The sequence below is a fragment of the Vulpes lagopus genome, chromosome 11 (assembly GCF_018345385.1).
Source record: "Vulpes lagopus strain Blue_001 chromosome 11, ASM1834538v1, whole genome shotgun sequence".
Lineage (NCBI taxonomy): Eukaryota > Metazoa > Chordata > Mammalia > Carnivora > Canidae > Vulpes > Vulpes lagopus.
In genome coordinates, this window is record NC_054834.1 from 75,761,410 (window position 1) to 75,781,813 (window position 20,404).

A 20,404-nucleotide genomic window follows, 5' to 3' on the forward strand; every position below is an offset into this window, starting at 1 on the left:
AGCAGATTGAGAAGAACTCGTCTCATGCTTCCCTCCCAGAAGGAAGGCGGGTCCTGGCTCCCAACCCCGCACCCCCGCAGGCAGAGGCCCCCGGAATATGTCTCTGGAGGCAGTGTCCCCCATTCCTACTATACGGGTGCAGACTTCACAAGAGGCTGCGGGGGAGCTACGAGGTTAGATGCACGCACAGTGCGGGCGGGGCCTCTAGCAGTTTCCCCGCCCGTCCTCTGACACCGGTCAGAGCTGCCTTCAGACCCTGGGCTCCCCCAGTCCTAGCCTCTTTAAGGAAAAAAAAAAGGTCCCCAAGCACTTTAAGATACTTGCTTAGAAGACCGACTTGGCAGATCTTCAGCAACCCGTGGGATGTGCTGGGGGGCGGGGGCTGGGTGGAGATGATGAGGGTTGTTCTCAGGTTTCCGATTTCAACAAAATGCAATTAATTGTTCACCACGGTGCAGTGCTTAAGAGGACAGGTAATGACGTTCAAGTATAGATACGATGAGTTTTAATAGAGAAAACGACTTTATCGACATGGTCCTTGAAACCTTACTTGTGATGGGCTGGCGGCTGGGCGGGGCGGGGTGGGGGGTGTTGGAATGGAAACCACCGTTTTTAAAGATTCTTTGGCTGGGGTGCGGCAGGCCAAACACATCCCACCACGTGTTTTCATTTGGCCTGTGAGCTAAGACTGGTGTGTTTGTTTTTTTGTTGTTGTTGTTTGTTTTCATTTTTTAAATGGTTAAAAAATAAGAATGGCATTTCATGATGTGAAAATTATGTAAAATTCGGGCAGCCCGGGTGGCTCAGCGGTTTAGCGCTGCCTTCAGCCCAGGGCCTGATCCTGGAGACCTGGGATCGAGCCCCACGTTGGGCTCCCTGCATGGAGCCTGCTTCTCCCTCTGCCTGTGTCTCTGCCTCTCTCTCTCTCTCTCTCTCTCTCTCTGTGTGTGTGTGTGTGTGTGTGTGTGTGTCTCATGAATAAATAAATAAAATCTTTAAAAAAAAAAAAAAGAAAATTATGTAAAATTCATATAATCAGAGTAGATCTTAAAAGTGCTCATCAGAAGAAAAAATAATTTGTAACATTAATAATTTGTATAGTGACAGATGTTAGACTTCCTTGTGATCATTTTGAAATATATACAAATACCAAATCATTACCTTGTACCCTTAAAAACATTGGAATATGTCTATCTCAATTTAAAAGATGATTTTCATAAAATCAAATGAGAATTATATGAAATATTCCAGTGTCTATAGTTTTATTTGAACACAGCCATGCACATTTGTTTACATGTTATCTGTGCCTGCTTTTGCACTACAACAGAAGTGTTGAGTAGTTGCAACAGAGACCTTATGGCTGACACCTAAAACATTTACCATGAAGAATAGTTGGCTGACTGCTGAAATCTGTGTTGAAAGATCTCATCTATGTTAAGAAGGATGTTTAGAGGCTGTTTAAAAAATAGTGTCAGCTGATGATGCTATAATCTCAAAAAAATGAGTATAAAGATTTAGATCTACTCCAAGTCTATACACTTAAAAAAAAGTTGCAGAATAATGGTTAAGAAAAATTATTCAAAATTTGGAAATAAGACCAAGAGTGTAGGCCACTTGGGTGGCTCAGCGGTTGAACATCTGCCTTGGGCTCAGGTTGTGATCCTGGCCTCTGCCTATGTCTCTGCCTCTTTCTGTGTTTCTCATGAATAAATAAAATCTTTAAGAAAAAAACAAACAAAAAAAAACACAAGAGTGTAGCATGTTCTGCTAATGCCACACTGAGGCTTGTTTTACAAGCCTATCCAAGGATTATTTAATTACCCACAGGAATGAACATTTGATGTTGCTATTTACCATTATGTGTTCAGATGCTGATATTACAAGTAGATATTGTCCAGGAGATATACAAAACATTTATATCCAGCAGAAAAAGTAACTTCAAAAGTTCTATTTATCGTCCTGTAGGATATCAAGCAGTTTTGTGTCTAACCTAGAATCATATTTTAACATTGCTCTTTATTTTTCTTTAAAGATTTTATTTACTTGAAAGTGAGAGACCGTGAAAGGGAGAGTGAGAGCACAGGAGAGGGAGAAGCAGACTCCCCGAACAAAGAGCCAATGCGGGGCTCAATCCCAGGAACCTGGGATCATGACCTGAGCCAAAGGTAGCCGCCTGACTGAGCCACATAGGCACACCAACATTCCTCTCTAAAGGAATGCTTATCAATATCCAAGTCCCCAAGATACCTTATCACCTTACTGAGGGGGAACTCCTCACTGATAGGTTAATACATCTTAGTAACATGTTCATTCCAGACCTAGCATCATATTAACTTTTTGAAAGTTACACTTTGACAACACATATGGTGTGGTTCTCCATGATGCTTTTTAAAATTATACATGTATATGTACAGGTAGGTATATGAGGTTTCAGTAAGAAGGGATCCAAAAGATGCCCACTCACTAAACTGTTGAGGGGTACCTCTGTGAGGTAGGTAGGAGGCGGGCAGGTCGTTGTCTTTTCCTCTGTATGCTTGTGTATTATGCAAATCTTTTACAAGAACATAGTCATGCACTACTTGGATAATTTTTAACTGGTTTTGAGCCAGAAGCCCTAATGTATAAAATTTCATTTGTATTCACATGAGAATGGAGATGGAAACAATGGTTTTAACATTTGGCCAACAAGTGGGCATTGGGGGTCACTACTGTAATGTGTCAGGATGGGGGTCTGAGGGACTGTTGTGATTAATGACACTGGGCAGCAAGCATGGATGTGGCAGGAGACTTTGGGTCTTGGCTGGACCCTGAACCTAACTTCCGAGGCAGGCAGATAGGAAGGAGGTCTTGGAGGTGGCTAAGTTCAAGCTGTCCTTCTTTTACTCTAGTTCCTGGGAGTTTCCATGTCCCTCCATTACCATTTCTGCCCATTTTTCTGGATGATACTGCTGAGGATCCTAGTTTTCACCTCTTCCACGTACAGAGGAAATGTTTTCTTGTTGCTTATGAGTGTCCCTGCCCAATCACAGCCTCGGGTAGAACTGGATCTTTGTCTCAATACTCACTCCCTCAGGGGGATCCCTGGGTGGCTCAGCAGTTTAGAGCCTGCCTTTGGCCCAGGGTGTGATCCTGGAGACCAGGGATCGAGTCCCATATCGGGCTCCCTGCATGGAGCCTGCTTCTCCCTCTGCCTGTGTCTCTGCCTCTCTCATGAATAAAAAAAATCTTTAAAAAAAAAAAAAAAAACTTAAAAAAAAAAAAAACCCTCACTCCCTCATTCAATGGCTTAGTGCCTGGGCTGACGCTCCTTCTCTGTACCTCAAACTTGTGTGCAATATAGGACTCATGCCACCAGCTTAGCCTGGGAACTCTTGGAAAGGACAGAGGTGATGGATGTGAAAGTCCTGAGTGCTTGAAGGTGATAGAGAGGGGAAAGCTGGCCAGCATCACGTCTTAGAACATGTGAGGGAGGATGGAAAAGCCAGTTGCTCTCTGGGCCATGCCTAGAGAGGGCATGGGGAAGGTCCCAGGACAGCTGTGGCCATGCTCTTATCTCCCTCTTAGGGAATGGAGCAAATATTTAGAGCTTACAATTCAGCACAGGCCTCCCTTGTACTGGGAATGCCCTCCAGCTACACATCCGGGCCTAGTCTCTTGCTGGCCTAAGATTTGCTGTGGATCTAGGATGTGCCCTACCACTTTTCTGAGCCCCAGCTCTGTAGAAGAAATATGTCCACAGTGCCTCCTCTGTGGAATTGTCAAGAGGACTCAGTGAGAAGATAATGCACAAGACCACAAAGTGTGCAGGCAGGATAAGGGACACTATCCCTTCATCGACACTCCTGCTGGTCTGTACCTTTAGCCCTCCAACCTTTGATAATTTGGAACTCCCCCAGCCACCCATGAACCACTCCTGTATTGGCTGGAACCAGACTGTATTCTAGAATCTTGTCCCCTCCAATGTCCTCATGGTTCTAGCATCCCACCACTATTCTAGACTGTACGCTCTAGAAGTAGAGGGGTCAGTTGCTTCTCCTAAATAGTCTTGGCTTGGTCAAGTTCCACTGGCTCACTTGAGTCTATGCTCTTGCCAGGATGCGGTGGCGGGACCGACTGGCTGTGCTCTTCTTCCCCCAAGGCATGGTTCTCAGTGCTGCCGCACTGATGCTCTTCTTTATACACCTTGGCGTCTTTGCCAGCGATGTGCACAACTTCTGCGTCACCCACCACTATGATCGCATGAGTTTCCACTACACTGTTGTCCTGATGGTAGACTGGGGCCAGGACTCAAGGGCTGGTCGGGGGAGGCCCAGGGGTTGATGGAAACCCCGCTGTTGTCTCAGGGGGCCACTCTCCCCCTGGATGGGGCCTACAGTTCTCCCAGGTGATCAGCATCTGCTGGGCTGCCATGGGGTCACTCTATGCTGAGATGACAGATGACAAGTTTTTTCGGTGCTTTGCCCTGACCATCCTAAGTGAGTAGGGGAGGGGGATGTATTAAGGGCGGAGGAGGGAACTTTGGATCCGTGAGACATAGCAAAGAACAAACCGGGAATGCTGATGGGGGCTCTCTCCTTTGCCCAGTGCTAAATGGAGCCATGTTCTTCAACCGCCTGTCCCTTGAGTTTCTGGCCATCCAGTACCGGGAGGAGAACCACTGAAGTCTGAGGACCAGGCTGACAAGGGGGAAGGAAAAGGAGGCTTCGGTGTTTTAATAAAGTCTGTCGTTTATTTCCACCTGTCATCTCCTTCATGGGGAGGAGGGTGGGAGGCTGGAGACCCATAGTAAGCAGGTCAAGACAAATGTTTGACCTGCAGGGGCCCCAGGCCCAGCCAGCAGTCATTCTAGTGGACTTGACTGGGCCTGGGATCTTAGTGTCTTAGGCTTGAAGAAGAGGAGCAGGAAAAAAGCCTCCAGACCTCCCTACCTCAGGTCCTCAGGTCCTAGGCTGGCCTAGCTACAAGCAAAGGCTCAGGAGGGACCCACACGGATGTGCGGGTTCATAAGCGGGTCCAGGTTGGGATCGCTGTCAGCGGCAGCTCGGCCCAGGCGAGACATGAGTGCAAGGAGAGCCAGGAAGCCCAGAAGCCCCAGGAGCAGCAGCAGCCCTGCCCGCTGGAGCAGGGTCAGCGGCCGCTTACGAGACCCAGCCCGGCTCCTGGGGGGATGAGGGGAAAGTCAGGTCAGGTTCCCAATCCCTGATGACTCCTTGTCCTGGAGAGGAACCCCAGATATTAACACTCGTCTCATCTTCTGGCCCAGGGGCCACCATTACTGAGTCTTGTTCCTTCAAGTGTGCAGGGTCACCCCTGCACCTGCTTGTTACACAGGGGACCATGCAGCTCAAACCAGCTGAGCCAAAACTGCTCTGGAAACTAGAATGTGTCAGGCTTGGTAGCCACTAGGGTCAGGTGGTGTCAGAGCAGGAAGGGACCTCAAAAAGCCCAAACTCAAGCCTCAGATACCCAGTAGGTGAGGAAATAGCTCCACAGTGGAGCAGACCTGGGACTTCTAAAGCTGAGCTGAGGCCTCTCTGCACAGCCCAACACCAGATACTACCATTACCCAGAGAAGCCCCTCTTATCATGCAATCACCATGCCCAGGGCCTCTGGCTCTCACTTCCTCTCCTCCCTCCTTCCTGGCATTTGGCCCCACCTGACCCTGTGTACCTGAGCAGCTGGGCCAGCCACCCCAGGGCAGGCCGGCGACGGTACTTGTCTTCATCACAGTCCCCATGCAGGCCTGGTGAACGGTCATCGTCCCGCGTGTCATACACCTTCCTGGGGGCCGAGGCTGCAGGGGCAGAGCCACCAGTATCCACAGGCTCAGAGAAACTGGCCTGTAGCAGGGTGGGGAGTGGGGAGGGCAGGAGGTCCTTGCCCTCTTAACCTGACAAAACATCTCAGGATCATGGGGAAGGTAATGACTATGTTAGTGAAGAGGGCAGCCACCCAGTGGGCCTCTGGAACCCAAAGCCCACTCCACATAAGTCACTCCACTCCCTTTCCATCCTCTTCCAGACTGGAAAACTCCTTGGCTCACCATGAGTCAAGGGCTCAGGATTGCCCATGTGGATCACTGTGTGCTGCTCAGGCCGGCTCGGGGAAGCAGGGGGCCGGGGGGCTTGGCTGTAGAAGGATGGGACAGCAGAGGCGCTGGCTACCTCCTCCTGTTCAGGGCTACCATTGGCTGTGGCAAGAAGAGAGCTGTCAGCAGAGCAGGGAAGCAAGGCCCCAAGAGCAGTGCAGACCACTACCTACCATTAAAGCTAGACCAGTCAGAGAAGTCAGAGGTGTTGAGGGGCTCAGGTTCCGGGCTCACCACTTCATCGATCTGGAGGAAGGAACCTGTGTCACCAGCCTGCTCAATGCTGTCCCTACCCACCCATCTGGCCCAAGTGGGACCCAGGGCAGACGGTCAGTCAAGACACACAGATTCTCACCAGAGGAAGGCCCAGTCCTGCCCGGGCCCAGTTGACCATGGCCAGCTTCTCTCTCAGTGTGGAAGCAACAGGGCCAGCCAGGTTGGTTGGGGGGAAGATGGGGCCACTGCAGATGGGGCACTGGTAGCCAGCAGGAGCTGTGTTACGGGGTAGCTGGGCGGCACGTTCATTGAGGCAGGCCCAGTGGAAGAGATCTTAGGGCCAATGAAATAGGGGAGGAGAGGCATGAGGAATAAGATATGTAGGATCTCTAGCCCGGCAACAACCCCCAGTCTGCTATGTGGATGTATGTATATGCGCACATGTGAGCTCATAGCCTTCTCCTTCCTGTCCTCACTCAGGTCCATTTTATCAGTGTTCCCTAAGATTTCAGCCTTCTTGGCCACCACTACCCGACTCAGTCAAGGGAGATGCTACCAAGATCCCTACTTCTCCCTGGGGTAGTAGGGATGGGAAGAAATGCCAGTGACCTTTAAAGTGAGTCTTCTCTGAACATCCACTTATCACAAGCTCCTCAGGCTAACAGCTAATCAGGAGCAGTTTCATAAGTTCCTAGACACACACAAGTACACGTATGCATGTACACACCCACACCCATGGACACAAATGTATACATACAATAAAACACAAGTACCATCCCTGTATCTACACTTGTAGGCACACTAACTCCCACACAGAAGCTTTTATACAATCACATTTGCTAAAACTCAAGCACCATAACCCAAGCGTTGTCCTATAACCCCACAACACACCTGTGTTCATACTTCACACGTTTACCCATTCACTCATGTGCAGATACTAAGGAACACATTAACACACATAAAGTAAAAAAAAAAGCTGAGCCTAAGCCTCTTACTTCAGTCAGGTCAAGGTCATGATACATATGACTAACTTCTTTTAGCTAGTTACTGTGGGAAACTCCCTTCCTCTCTGTTTAGTTGGAATGAATAATAGATCCCAGATGTCTGAAAGCCTCATGCCTTCAGCTCCCTGCTGGTCCAGCCAGCTACTGCTCACAGGCCAAATGATACAAGTTTGATTGGCTCTCACTCAACCCTGTAAATGGGCAGGTAAGAAAGTAGGAGTTTTAATTTTTAGGGAAAAACACTGAGGCCTAGAAAGGGAAAATGACTTGCCTCAGCTCACACATCAGGTAAATAACACAGCAGGACTAGAATTTGGGGTTCCAGCCTCCCAAGCCTGGGGAGGTCTCCATTGCCCTGCTGCTTAGAGAGGATGTGGAAACTGGTCACCAAGCTGGGCAGGCCTCACCGTAACAGACAAGGCGGGTGGTCTCCCGGTTGGCCAGGGGTGTGCTGCACAGGCGGCAATTCGGGTTGTAGTCGCTATCTTGAAGCCACTGCAGATAGGACTGGACGATGCACTGGAGTGGGAGACAGAGGTCACAACGGGGGCCCAGCTGCTTCTTTTTCTCTCATCACAAACAAGAATCATACTTTCGTTTGTTCAATCAATAAACATTTATTGAGCACGCAGTGTGCCAGAGTCTGTCTTAAGTGCTGGGGATAGAGCCGAGAACAAAAGAAACCAAGTTCCCGCCCTCCTGGAGCTTCCATTCCAACCCCAGGGCCTTCTCGGAGTTGGAGAAAACCGATACTGCCGGCCCACCCACTGCCCTGCTTCGCCCCTCCCCTGAAGCCCCACCTTGGCGTGATTGGCTACCAGGCAGTGCTCGCAGACGTTGACCCGGTGTTCGAAGCAAAAGAGATTGGTCACCTTCCTCTTGGGGCACTTGCAAAGTCCCATATTCGACCCTGAAGAAGGGGTCTGAGTTGAGAGAGCCAGCTTCCGGTGTCCGCCACTATGAACTCACAAGCCCAGATCGTCTCCACTCCTAAATCCCCTAAACACCTCTCATAATCGCCCCAACCCCTAATTCCTGCCCACCGCCCTTCGACATTCCGGGCCACGCCTCCTGAACGAATTCCGCCTCCAGTGACCCCTCATTTCTCCAGGATCCCGCCCCCGGCCAGGTCCCTCCACCAGCGAGTCTCCGATACCACCGGCCCCGCCCCCAGGGGCTCCACCTGAGCCCCACCCCCTCCAAGCCCCGCCCCCTGCTTCAACACAGACCCCCCCCCTCGCCCCCCCCCCCCCCGTGTTACCGATCGACCGCCTCACCGGTCCCGACGGGCGCGAGCGTTGGTCCGAGGCGCGGAAGGACAGACACTGCGCTCAGCCGTGCTCCCGCTCTGAGCGCTCTACCTCGGGCCGCTCCGATTATCCCTCCGCTGCCACGTCTCTTCCGGGTGCGGCGCCCACTGATGACGTAAGTGGACCGCTGACCCCGCCCCTGCAGACGCTACGCGCGAGACGGATGTTAAACGGAGCACGGCGTCCCTCCCGCCTCGCGTCATTTCCGCTTCCTCCAGGCAGGGCGGGTAATTCGAACGTTTCAGTCTCTGTGATCCCTCTGGGTTGGCGCGAGTCCCGGCGGCGGAGGCGGCGGCGGAGGTCGAGATCAAGGCTAGCATGTCCGAAAGGCGAACACGGTCCGGAGGGGCCACACGGCACTCTGGTGAGCCGAAGGCGCGCGGGAGCCTGGGGCCGAGCCGTTTGAGGGATGGAGTCCCACGAGGAGGCCCTCCCCCTCCCCTCCCCACCGCTCTAAGAGGCTCATTCCGCCGTTAAGGAGCTGTTTGGGAACCTTCTCTCGCTCTCTCCTGAATCTCTTCTCTAGACTCTGAGGCCTAGAGTCTTACCCTTACCTCCTAACTTTTTTCTCTGCCCAGGGTCCAGGACTTCATCTCCTACTCAGTCTCTGCGGAGGTCCCAGCGGAAATCAGGCCCTGATCTCCCGAGCACCCTCCCTGAAATCTGGCCCAAGGTGAGTCCTGCTTTTTCAGCTTCTGTCCCGGGGGCCGCTGGGGACTAATGTGGAGCTCATATTCACTGTTCTTTTCCAGGCCCCCCATGCGGCTCTAGTCAGAAAGCCCATCGTGTTGAAGAAGATCGTAGCCCATTCTGTAGAGGTGAGGACTGAGAGAGGGGTTGTGGGTTGGGAGCCAAAATTGCGGATGAGTCTTTGATCAGTTATTATTGTCTCCACAGATCCCATCTATCCACACGCCTCGAAGGAGCCCAAGGGTGAGTTCATTTTCTTTCGTGGGCTCAGTGGAGTGGAATCCAGGGCACTCTCGAGATGGGGCAGGATATACTGGCTGCTCACATCTGCCCAGGGAGCTGTTTTGAGGTACAAATCTTCCTGCACTTAGGACAGGGTTACTTTCTGATAAAACTGTCATGAATTGAACACGTAGTATGTCAAAAATGCAATTAATGCGCCGAATCTATCAAACGTCGTACTTTAGATTATCATGCCTTAAACGTGTTCGGCACAGTTGTATGAGCGTATAGTTAAATTATCTGATTCAAAGCCTATCCATAATGAGAAATTGAATACCACTTAATTTATCAAATACTGTACTGAAAACGAACGACAGAATGGTTGTAAATTTGTCAGTTGTTTCCCCACGTGATGGCATGACTGACTGGGAGCTGCAGCTTGCTGCCCCTGCCAGCATCATAAGAGAGGATCTTACCACATTTCACTAGCCTGGGAAAAGATCAAAATTCGAAGTGTGATTTCTATGGAGTGCATATCAATTTTGCACCGTCATAACAGAAAAATCTTAAGTCAGACCCTCTAAGTTGGGAAGCATCTGTATTTTGAAACAGTTTGCCTTTGGACAGCTATGTGCATGGCCAGTTTTGCTCACTCCCTGTGGATTTCATACGTTTAGGTCTTGATGTCCTGATATTCTCTGCTTTTTTTTTTTCTTTTTCTTTTTTTTTTTTAAGATTGTATTTATTTATTCCTGAGACCCACACAGAGACAGAGGCATAGGCAGAGGGAGAAGCAGGCTCCCTGCAGTGAGTCTGATGCGGGACTTGATCCCAGGATCCCCGGGATCACGACCTGAGCCAAAGGCAGACATTCAACCACTGAGCCACCCAGCCATCTCTCTACCATTTTCCTAAGAGCTGAGCGGGGTCCAAAGTATTCCTTCTTTCTAGCCTATCTCCTCAATTTGTAAGCACAGGTTGTTGTAAGAGGAGTATGGCATTTTTACTATCTTAGCAGAAGTTACTGAGGATGTTTTACGATCAGGAAACCTCGGCCTGAAGATACAAGTGAGAAATGCTAGCTGCCTGTTAGGAGCACATGGAGCTTATGATCAAATGGGGAGAAAGACAGATGAGCAAGTGATAATAGCACACCGTGCTGAGGACTGCGGTAAGAAAAGTACTAGGTGATGGGGCACCTGGGTTGCTTGATTAAGTGTCTGCCTTCAGCTCAGATCATGGTCCCAGAGTCCTGGGATCCAGCCCTACCTCTTGGCTCTGCTCGGTGGAGAGTCTACTCCTTTTCCTTCTTCCTCTATCTGCCATTTCCCCTTGTGTACTCACTCATTCTTTCTCAAATCTTAAAAAAAGAAAGCACTAGAGATTATGAAGGCACCTAACCCAAACTAAGTGGCCCTAGAGCTGTTTCACAGAAAAAGAAATGTTTCAACTGAGTCTTTCTAAAGACAAGTAGTAATGTTTGGGCAAAGGAAGCTGTGTTTTCAGAGACCTTGAATTCACAAAGAAAATCTCAAGGTTTGGAGAATGTCAGTTTGTTCGGTGTGTCCGTGGCAGATCTTGCTAGGTGATGGAGCATGCTAAGCCAGAGCCATTCCTGATGAGGCATGAAAGCCTTGGCACTGTGGGAGCCTTTGAGGAGTCTCCAGCAAGGTAGTCACTAAGGCGTGCTTGAGTGCTTCAGAAATAGCACTCTGGGGTCTGCGTGGAGACAGGGATGGGAAAAGCCTGCTGGGGACTCCTAGACCAGGTAGGAAGACTTAACAGGAGTCCTGCAGTGAGATGGTGGAGGCCTAAAGTAAGGTGAGGGCAGAGTGATGCTCTGCCCCTCATCTCACCACATGATCTTCCCATCACACAGTTCTCAGCTGAAAAGACGCCTCCTAGAAGCCTTCCCTGACTACTGTACCCTGTCACTATCCTGTTTCTCTTTGTAGTTCTCTTTAGGCCTTCTCAATACTCTGAATATTTGCTTGTTGTCTTGAGGGCAGGGACTTCTGCCTCCCCGTGGCAATCATTCTTGTTGGTTGAATGGTAGATTGATGACATTGAACAAAAAGAGCTGCAAGGACTTGCATGACTGCTTGCCATGGGGGATGGGGAAGCTGTAGTCAGAGCTAACCTCCATTTTGTTCAGCGTCTCTTTTACTAGGAATTGTTACCAAGACTCAGATTTCCAGTGCTTGTAGCCAGGAAGGGTCTCTCTTGATAACAAACAACTCCTTACAACTCCTTCTCTCAGACCACAGGAGTGACTGAATTTGTCCCATTTCCTACCCTTGCTTGGCTGCCAGAAAGCCCAGTGCCAAGTTTTGTTACAAGAATTCAGTGAGCAGGGATCCCTGGGTGGCGCAGCGGTTTGGCGTCTGCCTTTGGCCCAGGGCGCGATCCTGGAGACTCAGAATCGAATCCCACGTCAGGCTCCGGGTGCATGGAGCCTGCTTCTCCCTCTGCCTGTGTCTCTGCCTCTCTCTCTCTCTCTCTCACTGTGTGCCTATCATAAATAAATAAAATTAAAAAAAAAAAAAAAAAGAATTCAGTGAGCATCAAACACCAGCTGCATGCAGGGCTCTGAAGGCTCAGGCTGTAGGCAGGGGCAGCCAGACAGATGAAGACCCCTGCTTTCAAGAAGCTCCTGTTTAGTTGGGTGACCACTGAGCAAGTCAGAATCAGACAGCGATGGTAGCTGTACGAGGGAGGTGGTTGTGGCAGAAGCAAAGAGCAGCACCAGAGGGGCTGCTCTATTCTGCAGTGAGAATGGTTTCTCTGAGGAAGCAGCATTTGAGCTGAGAGTGTAATTTTAAGGAGCCAACACGTGAACGGCTTCATATACATCCCAGATTAGGCCTTTCCCCATTCACAACCTTGCCATGGCTCCCTGGGTCTCCGCAAGGGTCTCCTTGGGCTTCCACTTACAGTGTCCTACAAAAGGCCCTATCGCAGCTCCCACTATGTCTCGAACCCCATCTTCATTTCCTCTCCTCCCTGTCTCTCACCTGGCCACACTGGCTTTGTTTCTTTACCTTTCCAGGCATACCTTCATCTCAGGACTTTTGCCCCTTCTGTCCCCTCTGCCTACAACACTTGGCCTCTGTGATGCTCCTTCCCTCACCTCCTTCAAGTTCTAGTTCAAGATGTCCCCTCAGACCTATGTTGACCTTCACCTACTTAAAATCCCAATCCACAAAAAAAAAAAAAAAAAAATCCCAGTTCACACCCAGTACTCTCTTGTTCTGTTGTTTTTTTTCCCCCAAAGTGTTTAATACTTCTAACATGCTACATGATTTTTTCCATGTTTTACCCCGTGAGAATGGAAGGTCCCCTGAAGACGGGGGGCTTTCTCTGTTTTATTGCCTGCTGCCTATTGTTCTCTGAGCTCTTGGAAAGTACCTGGAACAGGTGGCCAGGAAGTACTGACTGAGTGGACGGGCATGTTAGGAACAGCGTTGGCAGCTGTGTGGCATTTGGACCACGGAGGGCACACATGGTAGCAGGAAGAGCAGTCAGGAGCTTGACCTGGTCCAGATGACCTGTGATTGTGGCTCAGGTCAGTCAGCAGGGGCGGCTAGATCCTCACTTTGTTGGAGACAGAGCTGACTACAAGGGGTGAGATGCCTTCTTGACCTTACAAAAGTAGACTCAGAAACAATGGCAGATTCTTCTTTTCTTCCCCACCTTAAATCTTTCCCAGGATCTGATTTATTTGATCTCTTTTCCTTTTAAAAGAATCCTACAGGGGACGCCTGGGTGGCACAGTGGTTGAGCATCTGCCTTTGGCTCAGGGTGTGATCCCAGGGTCCTGGGATCGAGTACTGTATCGGGCTCCCCGCAGGTAACCTGCTACTCCCTCTGCCTGTGTCTCTGCCTCTCATGAATAAATAAATAAAAATTTTTTTTTAAGTGTCCTATGGGTCTTTCCACCCTGTATCTCCTCAGACCTCTCTGGATGTAAATAAGACGGCTAACTAACAAGGAGGCCTTCTCTCTTCTGTCCTTGTACAGATTGCTTTTTTCTTGGAGAAGGAAAACAACCCTCCCACCAAGGAGCCTGCTAGGGAGAATCTCTTCAAGTCATGTAGCATCCCTGTCACCCCCACCACCACTCCTGTGCTGTACCCCGTGAATGTTGAGTCTAATTCCAGGGAAGAAGACCTGGATGCCAGAGACTTGGAAATGTCTAAGAAAGTCAGGAGATCCTATAGCCGACTGGAGACCTTCAGCTCTGCCTCCACCTCCACCCCAGGCCGCCGGTCTTGCTTTGGTTTCGAGGGGCTGTTGGGGTCAGAAGACTTGGCCAGAGTCTCACCTGTGGTGTATTCCAAGCTAACCGAAGTCCCCAAGGTGAAGCCGTGGGCCCCAGATACAACTCTCCCTGGAATCTCCCCACCAGTCGTGAAGGAGAAGCGAAAGAAGAGAAAGGTGCCAGAGATCCTGGTGAGTGAGGGGCAGGGCTTGGGTCTGCTGTTGCACCAGGTGTGCTGGGAGACCACCAGGCCTTAGGCCAGCCTGGGGCTCAGTGCCCACAGGGTCAGGGTACACGTGCCCTGGGCAGCATGCTCCCTTCCTCCCTCACCTGCCCCCCATTCTTCTCCCCCTAGAAATCGGAGCTGGATGAGTGGGCTGCAGCCATGAATGCGGAGTTTGAAGCTGCTGAGCAGTTTGATCTCTTGGTTGAATGAGATGTCAATGTCAGGGGGTATCCCTGACCATCCTCTCCTCTCTCCTGTACATAGCTCCTCCTACTCATGGAGAAGACACTTGGGGTCCTCTCTCCTGGCCTTATTACCTGTATCTATGCTGCTGCTGCATGAGGCCTGTATTCCTCTGAGGGTTGTGTGGTGGTAGCAGCCGTCTCAGGAAGTGGGGCTCTCCAGCCCTGGCCGTGCCCTGAAGTCCTATGTTTGGTCCTGTGACCCACCAGCCTCTCCCTGCCTCCCAGAGGAACCTCTTCATTTTCCAGCTGGGCGGCCCACTAGGGAGTAGGATTGCTTGCAAAGCTGCAGGAAAGAGCTTGGGATTGCTGGTGAGAAGGAGCCTGGGCCGTTTTTGGGAAATGTAGCTGCTCTGTACCAACTCCAGAAACCAGCACCGAGGCAAGGCATCCACAGGCATTCCCTGCTGAGTTTTCTTCCACTGGAGGCCTAGTTCCCAGCCGTGGAGCCCATCTGTGTAAAGAGGCTTGGGTTCCCTGTTAGATTCTGTAGATGGTCCAGGAGAGAATTTGTGGGTTGGGTAGAGTTCTATTTGCAGGAAGATGCTGGACACTATAATACAGAATTTTATGTTTTGAAGAAAAAAAGAGAAGCCGTGCTTAGGTCAGACCAGAAGCATTTACTCCGAGAAGGTGGGTTTTATTTCTCTGCTCTGCTGTTGAGATGTTCAGTTAGATGCCAGGCTGGTGTAGCACTGGCTGTTTGGGGCCAAAAGGGTGCCAGAAACTGAGGCCCGGGGCTCTGGACAAGACACCTGCACAGGGCTGAGTAGGGGGCTATGGCAAGAGGTGCCCTTCATCCTTTGCACCTATATTTTATCTTACAAAATAAAGTACACAGAGTCTTCTCCACTCTAGAGGGAAAACAGGGTTGAAAGGTCCTACTCCTGGAGTCCTGCTAGTTTTGCAGCTACACTCATGAAGTTCTGGAAGATGCTCTTCACTTGCCAAGAAGGGGCAAGAGTTTTAGCTTTCTTAGTGTCTTCTCACATGAGAACACTGAGAAGATGTGAGGAGCAGATGGGGGGGGGGTGTTGTTTAATTGTTTCTGGGGAACCCTACCCGCTTGTTTTTCTTTTTGTCAATACTAGTAAAAATCATGATCTCAAAGGCTGCCCTAGCACCACTTTGGCCATATCTCATGCAGGTGCATCTTTTGACGTTTACGGGGTCAGCGCAGTAGAGGCTGAGGAGTGTGGTGGGGCAAGTGGGTGGCAAAATGTCTGGGAAGATGCACTCATGCTTGGGTAGGGGACTGGATGCACCAGTGCAGGCCTGGTGGGCACTAATGAAGCCCTTACAAGGCCCGGGGGTCCTGGGGCTCCTGGTCAATGCTTCGTGCTTGGTCAGGCTCTGTGAGCAAGCCCCTTGCCAGGGCAGGCCCAGGTGTTCCAGAGCTGGACAGCAGAAGAATTCTTGTCCTCACTGGCTAGTGGGGCAGAACGCCCGGGAAGGGTCCCAGTCGGGCAGTCGGAGAGTAGCCAGGTGGTGTGGAGTTGATGGCATTATTGCAAATCCTCTCTTTCCCTGAAAAATTAAGACTGTGGAGGAAAATTAAGACTGTTTAAGGAAAAATTGTTGCTTGAATTAAAAAAAAAAATCTGAATAAAAAGTTTTTGCTTATTTGAGACTGTTTTATTGAGGCAGAGGTGAAGGTGGGGGCCCCAGGAAGCTGACCCTTCTTTGGGCTGTTACCAGGGGACAGCCAGCCTTCCCTCCAGCAGCCTAGTGATCACTACTCTGCCCTCACCTCTGCCGCCTCAAGGTGGGGCTGCCTGCAGAGGAGGCCTCCAGGCAGCCCCACCCCCCAGTGCCTAGAGACCCAGTCCCCACAGGGTCCATCCCTCAGTCCCTTGAATGCTCCTGTGGAGGAGCTGACTCCTCCCACTGGCCCAACCTGCTGCGGAGCTGTGCAGAGCCCTCTGGGCCTCAAAGGTACAGATTCCTGGAAATTCCACTCAGCTCAAGGAAGCGTGCACCTTGGTACAGGTGACACAAACTGGCCTGCCTCCCAATGTCTTTCACTTGTCCTTGCCTCCTACTTTTTAGAACAAATTAAGTTTATTTTTTAAGATGTATTTATTTATTTATTCATGAGACACACACAGAGAGAGGCAGAAACATAGAGGGAGAAGCAGGCTCCATGCAGGGAGCGGGACGTGGGACTTGATCCTGGGTCTCCAAGATCATGCCCTGGGCTTAAGGTGGCGCTAAACTGCTGAGCCTCCTTGGCTACCCACAGATTAAGTTTAAATCCTCCAATTCCCACAGCTTTCCCAACCCCCATTTCTACACACATACACACACACACACCCCACCTCACCACCCTGGCTGAGGAGAGCAGTCCTCTCATTTCAAGGCCAGCTTTCCACTTTGGCTTTAGGTTCAGTTCTCATCTCTGAGACCTTGGTCTTTTTCCAACAGTCCTGAACAGTCTTCTGTTCTCTATCGTCAAAACAACCACCAAGAAAAGTTGACCAGCATCTGTTTTTGACTACTACCATTATTCCTTTTAGGGTTAAGCTTTTTGAAAGAATGTTCAAAAGCGTCTGTTTCTGTCCATTTGCCAAGTGCTACCGCTACCCCATTTACTTCTCAGGCAGAAGCAGCCAGTGACCCCTGCCCCTAATGACCAGTGTGACAGGCTCAGCTCTGCTACATCCTCAGACTGACTGGGAACTGCTGGCACCTCTTTCCTGACTTCCCCTGAGATATCTGGACACCCAGGTTCAGTCCTGAGCCCTTTTTTCCAACCTGCTTGTTCCTGCCAGTTGAAGACAGGCTCTCTGGGTCACCACCTTGCTCATTCATGGCCAGTCTTTATCTCCATCCCATTCCTCCTTCCCGAGCTCCAAACCAGAATCTAGAGCTGTCTTCTAAAACTACATCTCAATTCAGAATCTGTCATCTCAGACACAGCTCATCCATCAGCTTGCCTCTTCCTGTGCTCCCTATGCTGGCAGTATCACCCTGGGTGACCTAGCTCCTACACAAGCCAGGAGCCCAGGGGTTGTCCGCAGCTCTACCTTCTTCCTCACCCCTTCCCATCAGCCCTAACTTCAACACCTCTCTGCCCCACAGCTATTGGGCAACACTAGCCTAGCAGTCTCCTTTTAACCTCTCCCTTCTCCAAACTACACTGCAGCCAGACAAATAGTTTCCTAGACAAAATATCCCGTTTCTCCCTTGCTTAAAACTCGATACAGGGAAAAAAAAAAAAAAAAAAAACACGATACGATTCCACTTCTGGTTTAACACCCAAAAGAATGGAAAGCAAAGTCTCAAAAAGAGGCTTCCTTTTGTGGTATAACAGCATCTCTGGCATGTGTTCCCTGGTATTCACAGTGTAGACACATCACATGGAGCAATTGCACTTGCCTGTCTCCATTCCCAAGGCCTTTGACTTCCTGCCCCCAGTGTCTCCTTGTCCCACCCATCCTCCCAGTTACAACTCAACCTGCACAGAAACACAGAGGTCTCCTGTGCCTTCTTGTCACCCAGTGGCCATAGCCCGGGCCCACTCAACTATGTCCCATTGAGAATGCCCTTTGGCACTGGCCTGCCCAAACTGCTCCCTCTTGGATTGCTCTCCTCTTGCCAAATCCCCTACTTCTTGATGCTCAAATAGCACCTTTGTGGTAGAGTCTCTGGAGCTCTAAGCCAAATGCGTGGCTCCCTTCTTTCATGGCCGGGGCTGTCTGTATAGGCTTCTTTAAAGGCACATCTCCCTGCGCTGTGGGCACCTGGGAACTTGGGGCCTCCCCAGCCCCAGGAGCTTCTGGGCAGAACCAGGTCATGATCACCTGTCTGTATATTCTCAGGACCCCACTGAGACCCGTCCCACAGACAGCAGTTGGTCAACCAATGTTTACTGGGAACCATTAACGGCAGAGTGAAGTGTGTTCTAGCATGTTCCTGCCATTATTTACTGACTTTTTCTTATATTTGGGCCCTTTAGCTGCTTCCAGTTTTTCTTCTTGGTATAAATTAGCTACTGTGGACCTCTGTGTAAATTATTTTATTTCCTTTGGAGTCATGTTTTTAGGCCTAGTTACCAAAGTGATATTATAGGGCCAAAGGTCTTGGCTAGTTTCATAAATCTTGTTTATAAGCTGCCAGCTTGGGCAGCCCTGGTGGCGCAGCGGTTTAGCGCCACCTGCAGCCCAGGGCATGATCCTGGAGTCCTGGGGTGGAGTCCCACATCAGGCTCTCTGCATGGAGCCTGCTTCTCCCTCTGCCTGTGTCTCTGCCTCTCTCTCTCTCTCTCTGCATCTCTATGAATAAATAAATAAAATCTTAAAAAAATATATAAGCTGCCAGCTTCTCCCTGGGACGAGTCAGACCCAGTGATGGAGCTGCCTGCTTGTGAGCATTGGTATCACTGTGGAGCTCAGTGAGTCCCCAGAGTTAGCCGCCCCCTGCCCCCTGCCCTGCAGGGTATTGCTGGCCACCAAAATTCTGTTTCCATCATGTGGATAGGAATTACAATATTTTAGGCTATCTGGAAAGGCTTGATGCACTGCAGAGAGCACACTATGTAGGACCCCTGCTACAACCCATGGACCTATCAAAAGCCCAGAGGGAGCTCAGTGTAAAGGACAAATCTGAGGTCACTATTTGTCTTCCGATTGGATTGTCCTCCATCGCTGAGCCAGCAGTTGTGCAAGATTCTGAAAAATCTGAGACCAAAAGAACTAGTGATGATTCCATCTGTTGACTTAAGTAAGACATTGTCACTTGGAGAGAAGCTGCTATTTCAAGCCTGCTCAGTGGGACATCTAACCCTGCCGTAAGACAACCGCATCCTCAGGCTGAGCCCAGCTCTGGCTCCACTGTGAGCTAGTCCAAGGGGGCCTCGGGGTAGGGGGCAGGGGGGCGAAATGCTCAGCAGAAGAAAGAGTGAGTCCAGTTCAGATTGCAGAGCAGGGAGGGCAGGACAACATGGGCCAGAGTGTGGCAGTGGGGACAGTTCAGGCTGGTGTTGGAAAGTGAGGCTCCTGGGATCCCTGGGTGGCGCAACGGTTTGGCGCCTGCCTTTGGCCCAGGGCGCGATCCTGGAGACCCGGGATCGAATCCCACATCAGGCTCCCGGTGCATGGAGCCTGCTTCTTCCTCAGCCTGTGTCTCTGCCTCTCTCTCTCTCTCTCTGTGACTATCATAAATAAATTTAAAAAATAAAAATAAAAAAAATAAAAAATAAAAATAAAAAAAAAAGGAAAGTGAGGCTCCTGGTTGGTCTGAGCAGACACTCGTTTGGGGTCAGTGGGATATTAACAGGGTTACAAACGAGGGTGTTCATAACAGGGGGTCTTGAATGTCACTATTTGCTTCTCTGTGTCTGATCAATAGATGATTGTAACACCAAAAAGGGAGGGATTCTCTGCTTTCTTACAAGCTTCTATAGGATTCCTTTCAGTAGGGCGCCCCTGATGCCTGGATACCCAATAACTTGCATTTGCAGGAATTCCGTTTATTTTTTTTTTATTTATTTTTTTTTTTAGGAATTCCGTTTATTAAATATTGTCAGCATGTAGCATGTCACCAGATAAAATATAGACCACCTAGAGAAATTTGAATTTCAATAAATAATTAATCATTTTGTAGTATAAATATTTCCCAAACATTGCATGGGATATACTTATACTTTTTTTTTAAGATTTATTTATTTATTTATTTATTTATTTATTTATTTATTTATTCATGAGAGAGAGAGAGAGACAAAGACACAGGCAGAGGGAGAAGCAGGCTCCATGCCAGGAGCCTGATGCGGGACTCCAGGATCACGCCCTGGGCCGAAGGCAGGCGCTAAACCGCTGAGCCACCCAGGGATCCCCCAAGGATATACTTTTAAAAAGGATATACTTTTAAAAGCACTTGGTTTTCAGCTGAAATTCAGATTACATTATGTGTCCGTGTATTTTATTTGCTAAATGTGGTCACCCTAATTTTGAGGGATCTCATTAGCTGGGCAGAAGTGGTAGAGGCTCTCCAGACTGGAGGCTGCTCCCAAAAAGACCAGATAAGGCTAGAAAGGGGAAATCATCAGGATGGTGGATGTGGCTCTCCAACTGGGCTTCTGTCTCCTTCAGTCTCCCAGGGGCAGTAGAAGAGCTTACTGTAAGCCCATGGTGAAGCCAGAAGCAC

The 20,404-nt window shown here is 49.8% G+C and overlaps 3 protein-coding genes across 6 annotated transcripts; 2 read left to right on the forward strand and 1 right to left on the reverse strand.

Annotated features, from left to right (window-relative positions):
- The first annotated feature begins 17 nt into the window (after positions 1 to 17).
- TMEM262 (transmembrane protein 262) lies at positions 18 to 4,720 on the forward strand. 3 transcript variants are annotated; one of them, XM_041774228.1, is made up of 3 exons: positions 1,638 to 4,269; positions 4,376 to 4,475; positions 4,585 to 4,661. In XM_041774228.1, exons 1-3 carry the CDS (start codon positions 4,096 to 4,098, stop codon positions 4,659 to 4,661), a joined length of 351 nt encoding a protein of 116 aa, XP_041630162.1. In that variant the 5' UTR covers positions 1,638 to 4,095. The 3 variants fall into 3 exon arrangements, 1 of the variants encoding a protein (XP_041630162.1); XR_005990681.1 differs by lacking the exons at positions 1,638 to 4,269; positions 4,376 to 4,475 and adding an exon at positions 18 to 173 and having other exon boundaries at positions 4,585 to 4,720; XR_005990682.1 differs by lacking the exons at positions 1,638 to 4,269; positions 4,376 to 4,475; positions 4,585 to 4,661 and adding exons at positions 18 to 173; positions 459 to 470.
- On the reverse strand, positions 4,708 to 8,728 carry ZFPL1 (zinc finger protein like 1). Of its 2 annotated transcripts, none has more exons than XM_041774226.1 (8): positions 8,587 to 8,728; positions 8,110 to 8,219; positions 7,717 to 7,828; positions 6,445 to 6,638; positions 6,263 to 6,335; positions 6,045 to 6,191; positions 5,672 to 5,795; positions 4,708 to 5,159 (listed from the first exon to the last, which is right to left on the reverse strand). In XM_041774226.1, the coding sequence occupies exons 2-8, from the start codon at positions 8,209 to 8,211 to the stop codon at positions 4,973 to 4,975; spliced, it is 939 nt and encodes a 312-aa protein (XP_041630160.1). In that variant the 5' UTR covers positions 8,212 to 8,219; positions 8,587 to 8,728; the 3' UTR covers positions 4,708 to 4,972. The 2 variants fall into 2 exon arrangements, with proteins under 2 accessions (XP_041630160.1, XP_041630161.1); XM_041774227.1 differs by having other exon boundaries at positions 8,571 to 8,728.
- Positions 8,729 to 8,856: 128 nt separating this feature from the next.
- CDCA5 (cell division cycle associated 5) lies at positions 8,857 to 15,837 on the forward strand. Its single transcript, XM_041722504.1, has 6 exons — positions 8,857 to 8,983; positions 9,198 to 9,292; positions 9,372 to 9,437; positions 9,517 to 9,552; positions 13,552 to 13,983; positions 14,148 to 15,837. Exons 1-6 carry the CDS (start codon positions 8,938 to 8,940, stop codon positions 14,226 to 14,228), a joined length of 756 nt encoding a protein of 251 aa, XP_041578438.1. The 5' UTR covers positions 8,857 to 8,937; the 3' UTR covers positions 14,229 to 15,837.
- The last annotated feature ends 4,567 nt before the right edge of the window (positions 15,838 to 20,404 follow it).

Excerpts from the sequence above, each read along its gene's own strand:
- ZFPL1 (XM_041774226.1), bottom strand. The coding sequence starts at position 8,211 with ATGGGACTTTGCAAGTGCCCCAAGAGGAAGGTGACCAATCTCTTTTGC. Across the intron at positions 5,796-6,044 it reads TCCTGAGCCCTTGACTCATG|CCTCGGCCCCCAGGAAGGTG; the intron begins GTGAGCCAAGGA and ends CTGCCCCTGCAG. Across the intron at positions 5,160-5,671 it reads TGGCTGGCCCAGCTGCTCAG|GAGCCGGGCTGGGTCTCGTA; the intron begins GTACACAGGGTC and ends TCATCCCCCCAG.
- CDCA5 (XM_041722504.1), top strand. The coding sequence starts at position 8,938 with ATGTCCGAAAGGCGAACACGGTCCGGAGGGGCCACACGGCACTCTG. Across the intron at positions 9,553-13,551 it reads CGCCTCGAAGGAGCCCAAGG|ATTGCTTTTTTCTTGGAGAA; the intron begins GTGAGTTCATTT and ends GTCCTTGTACAG. Across the intron at positions 13,984-14,147 it reads GAAAGGTGCCAGAGATCCTG|AAATCGGAGCTGGATGAGTG; the intron begins GTGAGTGAGGGG and ends TTCTCCCCCTAG.
- TMEM262 (XM_041774228.1), top strand. The coding sequence starts at position 4,096 with ATGCGGTGGCGGGACCGACTGGCTGTGCTCTTCTTCCCCCAAGGCATG. Across the intron at positions 4,270-4,375 it reads ACTACACTGTTGTCCTGATG|TTCTCCCAGGTGATCAGCAT; the intron begins GTAGACTGGGGC and ends TGGGGCCTACAG. Across the intron at positions 4,476-4,584 it reads CTTTGCCCTGACCATCCTAA|TGCTAAATGGAGCCATGTTC; the intron begins GTGAGTAGGGGA and ends TCCTTTGCCCAG.